Here is a 15480-nt window from a genome sequence, read left to right as displayed (position 1 = left end):
CAATGCAGATGGAGACGAGAAATAAATATTCCTGCCTGCTCTGTGCCACTGCAGACGTTTTCCAAAATGTCTGGCTTGGACCATGAAATCAAGCCCACCCAGGAAAGGAGGCGCTCAGCGGGAGAAAGAGGGGGAAAAGGGTGGCATATTTGTCGGTACTTGTCAGCTTTCTGGGGGGCAGAGCACATGGCTCAGACTTGGCAGCCCCACTGAGGTGGGGACGTGGGAAGTGCTCAGTAATACTTAAGGAATGGGATCAGAAATGGGAGCGGAGTGAAGGAAACCCTGCCAAGATCTCGGCAGCATCCCTAAGCCTTTGTCCGCGGTCGCAGGACTCCTGGCTGGTCCCCGTCCGTGGTGTCGAGGCCTGGTCCACAGTACCTGCTGTCTCCACGCAGCCCTCCGACCTCCACCCTGCTCTGGGATGGTTAACACCTCTGGGCCGCAGGCAGTCTTCAAAGGCCCTGTGAGATTCGGGCAGGAGCCCAGGATCCACGTGTGGAGACATTCCTGCCACCTCTCTGCATAGCTTGCCTCCAGCGCTGGAGCACCGGCAGGGATGAGAACACAGGCTGCAAATGATAAGTGGGTGTTTCTGGCCTTGGGGGAGCCGAGCATGTGGGAGGAGTGTCATTAAGGAGGGGAAGTCACGGGCCCACCGACAGCCCCACAGTGTCCCGCAGTGATGGGAGCTTCACGAGGCGGGCTGTGCGGCTGCAAATGTCTCCCAAAGGGGAGACTGAGAGGATGAGAATTCTAGCATGAACACTCCGGCATGCGCTAGGTCTTCTTTGTTTCTAACCCTGCCGTGAGAACCCCCCTGGCCCCACGTTCCTGTCACCTCCAGACCACATTTCACTAGGTCCCCTGGTAAGCGGGGAATGTTCCCCTGGCATTAGGGTGGGGTCCTTAGAGGACTGAATTCTGCTCCAGGAAGAGCAGAGAGGCTTTTATGGTTTGCACTGGTTCGAATCCAGTGCAGCGAAAACAGTTGCTCAAAATGAAGACTCAAGGAAAGTGGTTATCTTTTGTGGGTGTCAGGGTAGTGTTTTCCAAAAATGCTGCCTTTAGTTCTGTCTCTTTTCACCATTTCCGTGACTTCACTGAGGAAAGAGAGATTATCTAATATTTCCCACTCATGTGCCCTGAATCCTTCTTTATGAATCTTTCCCGCTCACATGCCCATCTGCCTTCTAGTGTCAGGCAATTGCCAGCTGAATCCCACTCTCTCCAGGAAGCTGTTCGGTGGTGGGGAGAAGCTGGCAGAAGACCTGAGTTCCTGTCCTCATTCTTCCCGCTGCTGTGTGACCTTAGATAAATTACTCCCTGTCTCTGGGCCTTGGTTTTTTGGTTCATCAAAGGAATGGGTTGGATAGGGTTCCTTTCGGCTGTGACACATCATGGGTGGTCCTACTGAGTGAATCAAATTGCTGTTCTCTGTCATCATCCTCTTCCCATTCCAACTTTGCCAACAGATTGCAGAGACCAAAGCCATCACACTTTAAGGACTAAATTCAATCCTTATACTTGAGAAGGTCAGAGCTGCATATCAAAATAAGCTGGGCACATAGATAAAGTACATACATACAATCTAAAAATTGCTTTAAATATTTTCTGTCTACATTACCCTTAATTCCCAGGAAATCTAATGTATGTATTAGGGAAAGCCCAAAGCGGGGTATATTTGGAAAGAACTTGTAAACATGTATTAAGTTTGTAATGCATGATCACCTTCTTAGTTATCTTTTATGAATCAATGCTGCCATTTACTGAAACCTACTATGTGTTATGACTATGCCAAGTCTTCCACTCACATTATTATCCTCATGACAGCTCATTACAGAAGAAATCACCTACTCTCCACTTGCCTACAACATCAGTAGTTGACATGAATTAACACAGAGAAACACAAACCGAAAACAAAAGGACACAATGGCATGCCTCCTACAAACCAAAAGCAAACTCAGGCTCAGAGAGGATGAGACACCGACTCTAGACCACACAGCTGGTTAATACAGATAATGGGATTTGAATCCAGGTCTGCTGGATTCCACAGATGACAATGTGATCCTCCCCTGGCCCGTGCTGGGCTCTGCCTTGCCATTTGATGCCCGTCTAGGAGATTCTTCATCTCCTAGAAGAGAGGTTTTGAAGCACCCATAAATAGCAGGTCCTAAACTGACTGCCTTTCTTGCGGTGTTGTGAGAGGAAAACAGCTGGTCTACCAGCCAGCAAAAACCTTGCTGTGAGAAATGGCAAGAAAGCCCGCAGCAGCAGTGCCCACCTCGCACAGGAGGAAGGGTGAACTGGTAGCCCATTTAAGCCACCATCTCCATGGATCACCTACCTATAGAGAACGAATCTGGCTTCTGCCCGTGACCTACCGCACTTCTGTGTCCATGTGGCGTGTTGGCACAGAATTAGAGCTTTCCCGAATGTATACAGATTGGGTCATGCGCAGCAGAGCTTGTAAGCTCGTGTCCCCAAGCCCAGGCCAGTATGGGAATGAGCAAAATGGCAAGGAAAGGGGCTACAGGGAACTGGTAAACACCTCTCTGATCTGTGGGGACTGCCGACCGAGTTCCAGCAGACTGCTGCAATGCACACATGCAGGCGAAGGCTGCCGACTGCCTGCCTTATGAAGAAACCCCAGAAAACTGACATCTCTGAGTTCTCTTGATTCTTAAACGCGGGCAGCTAATTCATTAAAGAAAGGTGCATCTGACATGGTGAGGACCAAACAAAATCTACTTACAAGCTCTATCTGACTTTTAGATCTCTACTTGGTAATCTCTAAAATTAGTTCTCCTCATTTGCAGGAAAAGGAGCCCAGAAATACCTGAGCTAGCTAAGGTGAGCACAGACTGGCAACCCTCTTTGGATACATACATATATTAATAGAGACATATATGCGTCTGTGTACATGCATATACATACATACATATTATATATTCAAAATTAAACAGAAATGATTTGGATTACTTGTTGTTATGAACTGTTCTGCTTATTTTCCTGTGTTGTTATTATACATTAGCAGCTGACCGCAATGAACATATATATACAAACCTAAACCAAAATGACATAAAAAGCACCTCGCCCCTAAACCCAAACCCGAATTAGAACATAAACCAGGAAAGAAAGAAGCTCTTTACTTACGGTAAACGACAAAAAAGAAGAAAACAAAGTCCCCTCATCATATCTGGACAATTTTGCAAGCACTCCTTCCAGGATTGTAACGAACTAGCAAAATAGCAAAAAGGGAAAAGAATCATTATTTCAAACTATAATTGCTCATAATAAAGAGCAACATTTCCCAACCTCCCAGAGACCAGCAATGAGCCCTTGCTCATTTTTAAGTTCTATTATTTGGTTCCTGTCTTTGGGGAAAGGAATAGACTGCCTTTACATAGAAATATTTGACTTATTCGGCTTTCTCTTCATTATTATGTGATTGCAAATATAGAGTGTTACAGAAGTGCAAAGTGACAAAATATTATTGAGTTGCATATAGCATGCGATAATATTAAATGCACTTTTCAAAATCCAAAACTGCGCAAAGCAGTTTTTACGTTACATATTAGCACTACATTTAATCCAATCTATTTTTATTTGTATTTTATCAGTAATTTTGGGGAAACAGAAGTTTAGCACTGGCAAATATAAATGTCTTCCCATTCAGCATTACTTAGTTAAAATTCTATAATTCATGAGGGTGACTGAAATAGCTTTATCTGACTTTTATGTTTTATTATGACTCTCACTGCATGTGAAACGAGGGGAAAGGGGGTTTTCATGATGGCAGAATTCCTTATTACCATTTAACTTTCTGTTTTTAAAAAGCTAACTTTGTCAGGGCTGAAAAACAAAACAAATATTTCCTGCATAACCTACTGCAACATTGGGGGACAAATTTTTATTAGGGTAACATATGCCACATCATCAATTCATCTTCACCGGGCTCACAATCATCAGAAAAATCCTTTAGAGCTGCAGCTGGGTGACATACTATCTTGTTTCCTGAGAAATACAAGCACCCAGCGCAACTTTTTAACATGTCACATTTTAATGGAAAAGCAGACATAACAAAGCAATATTCACAATGAAACATTTCACCTGAAGCTGAAGGTTACCTTTGCAACCAAGAGTGTTATCATTTCTTTAACAGTTTCTTCAATTAGTTCATCTATTTTTGAATGGTATTGATGCTAAAGAACACAGAAAGACAAACATTAGCATGTTTGGGAGGTGCTGGCACTGCATCGGTCGGTAATTTTTAGACAACGCAATTTATAAATAAAACCTGGCTGGCAGACCTATTTTATTTCCATAGTCCCAGAAGCAGCTGTAAGATTCTGACTCCATGTCTTTGATGAAGAAAGATCAGAAGCTCTTAAAAAAAAAAAAAATGACCAGACGCGTTGTTCCTTACCCAAAGCTTTTGCTGGCTTTGATATGTTTAGACACACACACTTACAAATAGGATGCAGGGGTGGCTTAACAAATGGTCTGGCAGTGTGTTGATCTGGGTCTTATAAAGCAAGACACCGCACTGATTTAATATAGAGGATGAAAATTATCTTTAGGAAACTGCTGGGTGATGTGACTTTGGAAGTCGCAAACTCCAAAGGGAATGTGACTAAGACTGACTGATTTTGCACGAACTGTCCTCAAGTCATCAGATCCTTCGGGTTACTGCCTGAGAGCCGCCCAGTTATATCTCCAGGGGTTGACTCAGTCTAACGGCAAAGTATCTCTCTAGGAACCCTTGTGGTAGTTACTCAGTTTCTTCATTTGCGGAGGAGCAGACCCAGGTTTATAGGTTCTCTTGAGGCGACTGCTAAGTTTTTCAATTTCTCGTACTGCCACTGTCAATTAAAACTTAAACAGTAATGCAAAAACAAATCCCCACACAAACAAAAATCTGCTGTAAATGCCAGGGAAAAAGGAAAAGCAATTTCAACAGAAGATACTGCATGCCAGCTCCTTGACATTTATTAGATCATTTTAGTATCCATTTGAATTATTCCATATTTCCTTAATAAAAAATAACAATGCAAAACACTGCTATTTGGAAAGGAAAATGCACTTACCCACTCTTTAGCAAACTTTCAGAAGGATGATTAATTAGGAACAGAAAAGAAACAGTGCAAATAAAAATTAGGACAAAAGGACACATGAGAAAAATCAAAATTAAACAAAGCATCCAAAAAGTTATGAAAACATACAGAAATAATAAGCCATAGTAATGTGGTTTGATATTCTGATAACTGGCAATTAGGAGCAAAGGGATGTGAATTAGGTAAATTCACTTAAAGTCATAGGTGAATTCTGATTCTAACTGGAAGACTGAGATAAAGTCCCAGTGCAAAGTTGGGAAGTCATGATGTGTAAGAAAATATGGCTCAGTTTCCTCATCTGCAAAAAAAAAAACAGATAATACTATTACCACCCAGGACCAATGATAAGGGAGGCAAACTAGTAGGGAATGAGGCAAACTCCGTATGAAGACATTTAGCATTACTAAAATGATGATAAACCAGGGCTAAATCTTTTCCTGCCAGTCCTGCTCTCAAGTTCAAATATCTACGTTGAAGGTCATACTGAGGGTCTAGATGTGAAACCATTTTGTCAACTATAATTGCAATTCAAATATTTGTTCAAGGTTATAAAGGAGAAGATAAAGTGAGGGAGTGATCACCATCAGTCATCTCATTTTAGTTTTTATTTATTTATTGAAGAATAATTGCTTTATCATTTTAGTTTTTCATTTTAGTTGATTAGAGGAAAATAAGAACATGAATGGTCCATGTTGGCTCTACTGGTAGCTTCATGAATGTAGCATAAATCAGTAAGTGGCATAAACCTTGAGGTAAATAGAAAAACTATCTGCAGGATTCTGTGCTAGAAACACAAAGAAAGATGTCAGAGCAAAAGAATTTCAGGAGTATTGACGAGGCTCCAAATTCATTTTTAGGTCTTGAGATAAGATCCGGAATCACATGCTTACTTTCCCTCCCCATGTGACTGCCTCACTCTGCTAGATTTTCTTTAGCATTACTATAAATGATTCACCTTCATTAAATTAATTATGAGGCTTAACTCAGGAAAGCTAGCTGCAGGCAAAATAATATAATTTTAAATATTAAATGAGGGGCTTCTAACCAAGCAAAGAACATCATTGAGAACAGGAACTCTCTCTTGAAACACTTGGCTGAAATGGCAAACAAAGCCAATAGCAATCACTCTCCACACTCTAAGAAAGATTCAGGCTTTGGCTTTCCTGGTGGTCCAGTGGTTAAGAATCTGCCTGCCAATGCAAGGGACCAGGGTTCGATCCCTGATCCAGAAGGATCCCAAATGTCTGTGGAGCCTGGGAGCTGCAACTACTGAGCCTGCAGACCTAGAGCCTGCTGGGTAACAATAGAAGCCACTGCAAAGAGAAGCCTTCTCATCACAACTAGAGAGACGGTAGCCCCTGCCTGCTGCAACTAGAGAAAGTCCCTGCATGGCAATGAAGACCCAGGGCAGTCAAATATAAATAAATAAATCTTTTTCTTTTAAGGAAGTTTCAGGCTCTTGATTGGAAGATTAACAATGTTATTTTGGCTTCAGAAGTGAGAGAACCTCAAACCTTTTCATTCTCTAAGGAATCCAAGCTAAAGTTTATGGAGACACGGGAACCTCTTCCTACCTTCAATATTCCCATGCAGAACATGGTCCTGAGCATTCTCCAGGGAGAATCACTGTCTCTCCCTTTCTCTCTTGGTGAATATTGCGATCTCCACGCGTCTACACCTTTCTTTTTTCCCTTCTTATGAAAAAAAGCACCTGCCATGATTATTCTGCTTCTGACTTCCAGAGGAAAGACTTGAGCATGGTCATCTCTGCTGGTCTGTTTCCTACTCTTCTCAGTGGGGATAGAATTAAACCTCTTGTGAAAGTAGAAATCATATTCACCAAACAAAGTCATGAAACGATGCTCGAAAACATGATTTAGAAACCCAGAACTGCTATCTGGCAGAATCGCTATGATAGTTACTAATTGATCACTACAATGATTACATGTGTGCATACATTCTCTCTGCTGTGCTATGCTCAGCTGGTCGTGTCTGGCTCTTTCCGTCCTTATGGACTGTAGCCCACCAGGCTCCTGTGTCCATGGGATTCTCCAGGCAAGAATACTGGAGTGGGTTGCCATTTCCTCCTCCAGGGGATCTTCCTGACGCAGGGATCAAACTTGCGTCTCCTGTACTGACAGGCAGATCTTTACTGCTGAATCACCAGAGAAGATCTTATATGTAAACTATAATCTGAATTAAATAAAACCTGCTTTGGGAAAGGCTGTGGGGCAGGGTAGTATCTACTCTGTTAATCATGTAGCAAAGGGTTACAGATCAAAGCAGCCCCCACTGCAAGTCAAATAATCACAAAAAGACATGAATTCCTTTTACCATATTCTTCTGAGACTTATTTGATTGACTTGCTTTTCTGCAGAAATAGTGACCAAGGAATCTGCCTTCACTCTGTTCTCTCAGGAGACACATTGCTCCCTGAAGATAAGAAGCTCCATGAAGGCATATAAATACTACTGGGGCATCTTTTAATTACCATCCCATCTAGATAGTATTTCCCTGGTGGCTCAGATGGTAAAGAATCTGCCTGCAATGCAGGAGACCTGGGTTCAGTCCCTGGGTGGGGAAGGTCCCCTGGAGAAGGGAATGGCTACTGACTCCAGTATTCTTGCCTGAAGAATCCCATGGACAGAGGAGCCTGGAGGGATATAGTCCATGGCATTGCAAAGAGCTGGACACAACTGAGTGGCCAACACTAGATAATACTAGATTATCTTGTCACAAAATTTCTTGCAGTCAAAGGAACTATCCAATTCTGTCTGTAACCTCAATCAGTTCAGTTCAGTCGCTCAGTCGTGTCCGACTCTTTGTGACCCCATGAACTGCAGCATGCCAGGCTTCTATGTCCATTACCAACTCCCGGAGCCTACTCAAACTCATGTCCATCCAGTCGGTGATGCCATCCAACCATCTCATCCTCTGTTGTCCCCTTCTCCTCCCACCTTTAATCCTTCCCAGCATCAGCGTCTTTTCAAATGGGTCAGTTCTTTGCATCAGGTGGTCAAAGTATTGGGAGTTTCAGCTTCAGCATCAGTCCTTCCAATGAGTATTCAGGACTGATCTCCTTTAGGATGGACTGGTTGGATCTCCTTGCAGTTCAAGGGACTCTAAAGAGTCTTCTCCAACATCGCAGTTCAAAAGCATCAATTCTTCAGTGCTCAGCTTTCTTTATAGTCCAACTCTCACAACCACACATGACTACTGGAAAAACCATAGCCTTGACTAGATGGACCTCTGTTGGCAAAGTAATGTCTCTTCTTTTTAATATGCTGTCTAGGTTGGTCAAAGCTTTTCTTCCAAGCAGCAAGCATCTCTTAATTTCATGGCTGCAGTCACCATCTACAGTGATTCTGGAGCTCCTCAAAATAAAGTCTCTGTTTCCACTGTTTCCCCATCTATCTGCCATGAAGTGGTGGGACTGGATGCCACGATCTTAGTTTTCTGAATGTTGAGTTTTAAGCCAACTTTTTCACTCACCTCTTTCACTTTTATCAAGAGCCTTTTTAATTCTTCTTTGCTTTCTGCCATAAGGGTGGTATCATCTGCGTATCTGAGGTTATTGACATTTTTCCTGACAATCTTGATTCCAGTCTGTAACCTAATACAGTACAAAAGGGGATCCTGTCTACTTTGGCATTTTTCAGTCCTCTCTGTTGGTTTTCTTAGGTTGGTTTGACCCTAAGGGCTTCCCTGGTGGCTCAGCTGGTAAAGAACCTGCCTGCAATGTGAGAGACCTGGGTTCGATCCCTGGGTTGGGAAGATCCCCTGGGGAAGGGAACGGCTACCTACTCCAGTATTCTGGCCTGAAGAAGTCTATGGACTCTATAGACCATGGGGTCGCAAAGAGTCAGACACGACTGAGCAACTTTCACGATAATCATAACAATATTTCTAAGTTATATTCTAGGGCACTAGGTCATGATGATAGCAAGGGAACCACTGACCTTCAATGGGATGGAAAGTTTGGAGAGTTTACTTTTGCTTCTGACGAGCAACGAACTGACAATCACTTTGTGAAAATTATTCCACTTGACTTCCTGTGCTGCACATTTTGCCTTGTCATGGAACAGATTGTGTGTATGTTGTCTTTCTGTTAAGACCATCTGACCTTGGAAATGAGATGAAAACACACTAGACCAAGTGAGAAACTATTTAGCACACAATTTCCTCTCTATTGGTGCTTCACAAATTTTAATGAAAAAATAAATATTTAAGATGGAAAAGTATGGTTAACAAATGTTTCAACAGCTGCCTTTAAATGAGACTTTACCCCAGTGATGAAATTCAGGAAGTGATCTTAAAATTGGAAAATGCTGTATCACCTGGTTGGTATCTAGTCCAAAATACCTTAAGGGAGTTGGAATCTAGGTAGAAACAGGTATAAGTCACTAGATATATAATATGAGTTTACTATCAAAATATTCACAAAATGAAAAGAGAGTGAAAGTGGAGTCTCTCAGTTGTGTCTAACTCTTTGCGACCCCATTGACTGTAGCCTGCCAGGTTACTCCGTCCATGGGATTTTCCAGGCCAGAACATTGGAGTGGGTTGCCATTCTCTTCTCCAGGGGATCTTTCTGACCCAGGGATCGAACCCAGGTCTCCTCTCCTGCATTGCGGGCAGATTCTTTAGTGTCTGAGCCACCAGGGAAGCCCCACAAAATGAAAGCTACAGAAAAACATTGGACTTCTTTCCACCCACTATTGTGATGTCTCTAGCCATCCTTGGCCAATCTCACTTTAACAATTGTTTTACTTCGGAGATGAATATCCCCATTCTACAAAGTGAGAAAAATTGACAGATCATTTGCATGAGACTTCCCAATAAAGTTCGGGCCAAGGTCACAGCCACAGAGCAAGATGTGTGAAGGAAGTACATATTTACAATGACGTCTGGTTTCATTCTCACTGTTCTCAGTAATTTGGCATTCTAAGGTCAGAGGAGGCCTCCTTTCTCACAAGCTGGTCACTTAGGTGTCTCTGATACAGTTGTATCAGGGAGAAATGGCATGGCAGGTCACTCTAGCATGGCTTGGGAAAGTGACAGGCCTAGGGTAAGAATCACAGACTAGAGTACAGTATTGGATGGGCTCTTAATAAAGATCATTTAGCTCAGTTGTCTGTGCAGTATTTCTGGGAAACTGTGAAACATTTGTAAGTGTCAGTTATTGTTTCCATTAAAAAAAAAAAAAAAGAAAGCATGTTGACTCATTTAGGGGTAAATACATGAAGTTTTTTCTACTACATGAAATAGAATAATGTCCAGAAAGAAGCAGTCACTGCTGTTTAGACTTGAAAATGTTACTATTTGGGAATATCCAAGACAACTTTCTAATCTTACATACAGAAATTAGGAAGCTTTATCCCCAATTTTGACAAGCTACATACCTCTCAAATGTTGTGTGTTGCGTACTCTATCTCTCATCTGACAAATGACAGCAAGATTATGAGAATAAGTGACTTGCTCAGTGTCATATCGTTTGGTAGCTAATGTGTAGAATTCGTATGATTTAGTTATTAAAGCCATTGGACAATTTATTCAAGAAAACCAAGGCTTTGAGATTAAGCCAATGTCATACTACTCTAGCACAGAATAGATTAGTGGTAAGAATAAGAGACAGTCAACTGTGACAAAACAAACTGGTTATTTCTCATCCTATATCTCCAACCAGGGTCTACAGGTTGGCCTGACAAGGCCCTAAAATTGTACAGTGAAATTTATGAAAGTATGTTTTTTTTTCTTCTTCTGGGAAATGGCTTCATTCACTTCATCAGATTCTCAGTAGGCTGCCTGACAACACCTCCCTCCACTCCTTCACCCTACTCCGACTACCCTCTCAACTCCAGTTCAAAAAGAAAAGATCAGAGTGACTAGTTCTGTTCGAAAAGATGGTTCAGCCGTCTGATCAGGTAGGTAGGATTTCTATAATCAAGGCCACAGCTGAGTCAAACTGAAGAGGGACTGTAAAAGTTGTCACGGGGAAACGAAGGCCAATCCTAGCGTCACTACCCTTTCCTACCCTGAATGGCGTCATCCTTGTGAAACTCAGTTAAAATGGACATGCCAAGCAGCTATGAGGAAAAACAGATGAAATGGATTTAAAATTTTTTCTGTTTTAAACAATGTTATCAAGAAAGTGAACAAATAAAAACCAACCCATAGAAGGTAAGAAAATACCTGTAAATCATATATATGACAATGGTCTCATATCCAAAAGATATAAAGAACTCTCATAATCAAACAACAGATAACAACCCAATTGTGAAAAGGAGCAAGAGATTTGTGCAAATAGACATTTCTTTAAAGAAGATATACAAGTGGTCAATATGCTCATGAAAAGATGGCCAACATTAACACAAATCAAAACTGTAAGGAGATTCTGTGTCATCCACAATAGGATGGTGATACCAAAAAAGATGGTTAAGAAGAAGTAGTATTGACTAAGTTATGGAGAAATAGGATTTCTTGTACATTGCTGACAGGAATGTAAAATGGTGCAGCCACTTTGCAAAACAGTTTGATTGTTCCTCACAAGGTAAACGAAGAATTATCATATGACCCAGCAATTTCACTCTTAGGTATATACCCAAGAGAAGTGAAACAGAGGTCCACATGAAAATGTGTACAGGAATGTTCGTAGAAGCACTACTTGTAGTAGCTAAAAAATAGCAGCAACTCAAATGTCTATCAACTGACAAAGTGATAAACGAAATGTGGTATATTCATGTAATAGAATATTATTCAGCTACAAAAAGGAAATACGAATACATGCAATAACAATGGGTGAATCTTGAAGACACTTTGCCATGTGAAAGAAATCAGATATCAAGGGTTACACATGAGATGCCTTTGATATGAAAAGCTTAGAATAGGCAAATCCTTGGAGACTGTAAGTAGAGGGGTGGTTATCTAGGGTTGGGGAGGGAGAGTTGGGGGATTCCTACTAATGGGTCTGGGTTTCTTTTCAGGGGGATGAAAATGTCCCACAATTGACTGTGGTGATGGCTGCACAATTTTGTGAATGACTGAAATTCTATTCTTTAAAAGGCTGAATTTTATAGTATGTGAATTATATTTCATAACATAAAAAAAGCTCAAAGGGAGAAACATTTAGAAGGGATGGCACTTTGGAGTTTGAATTCAAAGGTATTTTAATGAACTTTAGATATCACTAAGAACAGGTTTTTAAAGTAGACTCTGTGAAGCCTATAAGATTGTTCAGAGTCCCCCAGAGAAGTGTGGGTGGGTAGGTGGCTAGTGGGCAGTGAAGAAGTACAGAGGTGGAGTGGAATATGGTAGCTTGGACTCTGGGCCCCCTATTTCTTGAATTCCTGCCCCCTCCATTTCATCCAGAACAATTTTATTCATTCCATATGCTGGCCTTCTTGGTGAGGTCTGAAGAATCGACAGCTAAAAACAGCCTTAATGAAACTATCCTTTTACAGATGAGGAGACTGAGTGAAGAAGCTGAGTGACTTGATCAGCTCTAGTTTGCAGCACTGCCCGGGCAAAAGAACCAGGGTATGGATGCCCATCTAACCTATGCCTTCCTCAGGAGGCTGGCCTGTGCACCTCAGCTCTTCTCCGTAACTCTTTTTGGATACTGAGCCTCCAGACCAGTGGTTCTCACAATGGGGTCTCCAGACCAGCCAGCAGCAGCAGCATCACTAGGAAATCTGTCAAAAATACAAATTCTTGGACCACACCCCAGACCTATCGGAAACTCGTGCCAGGTGAGACCCAACAATCTGGGCTTTAAAAAGCTCTCTGGATGAGTCTGATAGGCACTGAGACCAAGAAATACTGCTCCAGAGAGTTCTCATGCAGCGAACAGAGCCAGCAAAGAGAACCCTGGCACCCTGCGTTTGACCGTAGTGCTTAGAGCATAGCCCCCCGGGGCAAGGTGCCCTACAAGAAAACCCATCAGGAGCAGCAGCTAACAGGGATGGCTAAGGAGGCTGATCTGGAGGGGAAAGAAGGTTAGAGACAATCTTGCCAGGAAGAGAATACCACCAACCCACATTTAAAAATGGAAGGTGCTGAAAGAGAAAATAAATAACGAATAAGGAGCAAATATAATTTAGTAAAAATTCTGAGCATATAAGGCTGGTATCGAAAGATCTGATTTAGGAGCAATTTATGCCAATTGGCAACAACATGAGAGTTGCCAGAAATGTTTCTGAATTAATTCTAAATTGGTATATGAATATCTAGCTGGCTTAAGGCCATCGGAGAAAAATGATCATGATAGTCTTTAATCAAGCCCAAGTTGCTGTTTCTTTCTCCTTTACATTTTAAATACCACTTTGGGATTGGAAACTTAAGCAAAGGACTAAACTTTTGGTCAGGGAAGATTCACAAACCACTCAGTCTAAGGAAAATGAAAAGCCTGGGATTTCTTGGAAGTTCAAAGCCTGCTGTCTGGGGACTGGGTGGCAGGGTGATCTAATGCTATACATCCTGGAGGCTGTGTGATGCTAGGAAGAGCTCTCTTCTGCTGCCCAGATGCTCAGGTAATGAAATGCCCTTCCCATGTGAAAATGACTTGCATTCTGTCAAACACACCGGATGGAGATGCCAGCCCAACAAATAAGGTCATCAAGCTTGATCTGACTTAAAGGAACTTTATGGCCACCCCAAGCCCAGCCGAGAATCACTTCCAAGTGACTGGCGTAGTCATCAGCAAACGCCCTAGAAATTTACTTAACGAACAGACAGCAAACATTCATCTGTGGCTTAATCCACATTAGAGTGTATTTCTGAAACTAGCAGGCTAGAGTAGATGGAAAGAATTTGTGAAGTTTTCTTCTACATGATCAATGGAGGGGGGGATGAAATCTGTATTTTTTTTTTACCTCTTGGCCCATTTCCATGCTGCAAAGTTTTGTTGATTGAGCTTTGGCATCAACCATAACATTAAACATGGTGCATATTGACTGTGGGACTCGGAAATCTGTTGATCGACTGGTTTTTTGCAGCTTAACTTCAAATGCAATCCTGGTTCTATTAAAACAAAGTAGGAAAAGACCGATTCAGCATTCAGATGGCAGCAGGTGGAGGAGACATTTTCTGAGAGGTCAGTGAAAAAGAAAATTGAAGGCTGTAATCAGTTTCAATTGACAATGACTTCACATGTGTTCTTTTAAAAATGACTTTCCCAGCTAAGGAAGCCTATTCACAGAGACAGTCATGTAAACCCTTCCTTTCTCCGCAGCACATGGAACACCTGTAGCTCGGCTATTTCTGTCTATCGTTTACATGCTATGGAGAACCCTAATTGCGGAAGAATGAATGAATGAACAAAAGCTCAATTACAGCACTATAGCATATATAAGTTCGCTCACATTTGCACCTGACTACCTTGAAATACTTCATTAAAAAACAACAACCCCCACCCCCAAAAGCAGTTTCTAATGTTAAAAAATCTCATGGTGGGAAATATCTTAAATGACATTATTTTCTCCCCCTTTCTGGTCGTGAAAGAGAGAGACATAAAAAAAAAATTCAACAAGTTTATTATATTGCTCTAAAGACTAAAAATATAGGATAGTTACCTTTGGGGAGGAGACTGAAATTAGGAGGAGTAGTCCTGGAGAGTGCTTCTACTATTTTTTTTTGACTGTTGCTGGGTTTTTGCAATGTTAAAGTATTGCTTTGCAATAAGATTATATTATTTTTACAAGTAAAAGCACCATAATATACTTACCATTTCAAGAAGTATACAACGGTGGAAACTTAAAAGTGACTTAATTTTGACATAGGTCAAATTATGATCTCATCAATGTGCTAACTGCCCACAGGAAAAACCTAGTCTGATATGAGCAGGTGGTAATACAGGGCTGAGATGTAATCCTTGATATCAGCATTGTAAAGGGGACCAGTTAATATTTTAAGAGGTTTCAGAGAAGTGGGTCAATGTCACGATATGTCTTTAAAAAAAAGCACCTGGTTAGTAAGTGGCTTTAATAAAGCTCCTTCCGTCTGGTGCATATTTTGAGCATTGTTCACGGTCAGGTTCTGGAGATCACGCAGCCACCAGGAGAGCACTGCTTTAAGAGGTATTTGTAGCAGTTTTCTAACAGTGCATAGGGAGGACCACACAGCTAGTTAGCTCAGGAAAGGATGCCAGCTTGCTAACACACCCTGGGTGCATGTAGGGAAGCCAAGTATAATTTCTAAGGTTGGAAGCCCAGTTCTTAAAGAAAAAAAAAAAAAAACTAAAAGGAAAAAAAAAAAACCCTTAAAACACTCCTATATATTATATGATCATGTTAAAGATAAATGTATCTTGGCTCCCAAAGACTCGGTGCACTGAAGAAGCTTTCTAATCATGATGATCATTTGAAGC

General features: G+C 41.6%; 1 protein-coding gene across 6 annotated transcripts in view; it reads right to left on the bottom strand.

Annotated features, from left to right (window-relative positions):
- Positions 1–15480, bottom strand: part of CADPS (calcium dependent secretion activator) — a 468107-nt gene that overhangs the window by 63415 nt on the left and 389212 nt on the right. For all 6 annotated transcript variants that reach the window (XM_061129176.1, XM_061129179.1, XM_061129177.1 and 3 more), the window contains 3 exons: positions 13988–14135; positions 4131–4205; positions 3157–3240 (listed from right to left, as the gene is read on the bottom strand). In XM_061129176.1, coding sequence (XP_060985159.1) covers positions 3157–3240; positions 4131–4205; positions 13988–14135 — 307 coding nt within the window. The remainder of the gene's footprint in view (positions 1–3156; positions 3241–4130; positions 4206–13987; positions 14136–15480) is intronic.

This window comes from Dama dama, chromosome 24 (genome assembly GCF_033118175.1).
Source record: "Dama dama isolate Ldn47 chromosome 24, ASM3311817v1, whole genome shotgun sequence".
Lineage (NCBI taxonomy): Eukaryota > Metazoa > Chordata > Mammalia > Artiodactyla > Cervidae > Dama > Dama dama.
Note: the sequence above shows the minus strand (reverse complement) of the source record. Positions and strands in the feature narration are given on the sequence as shown.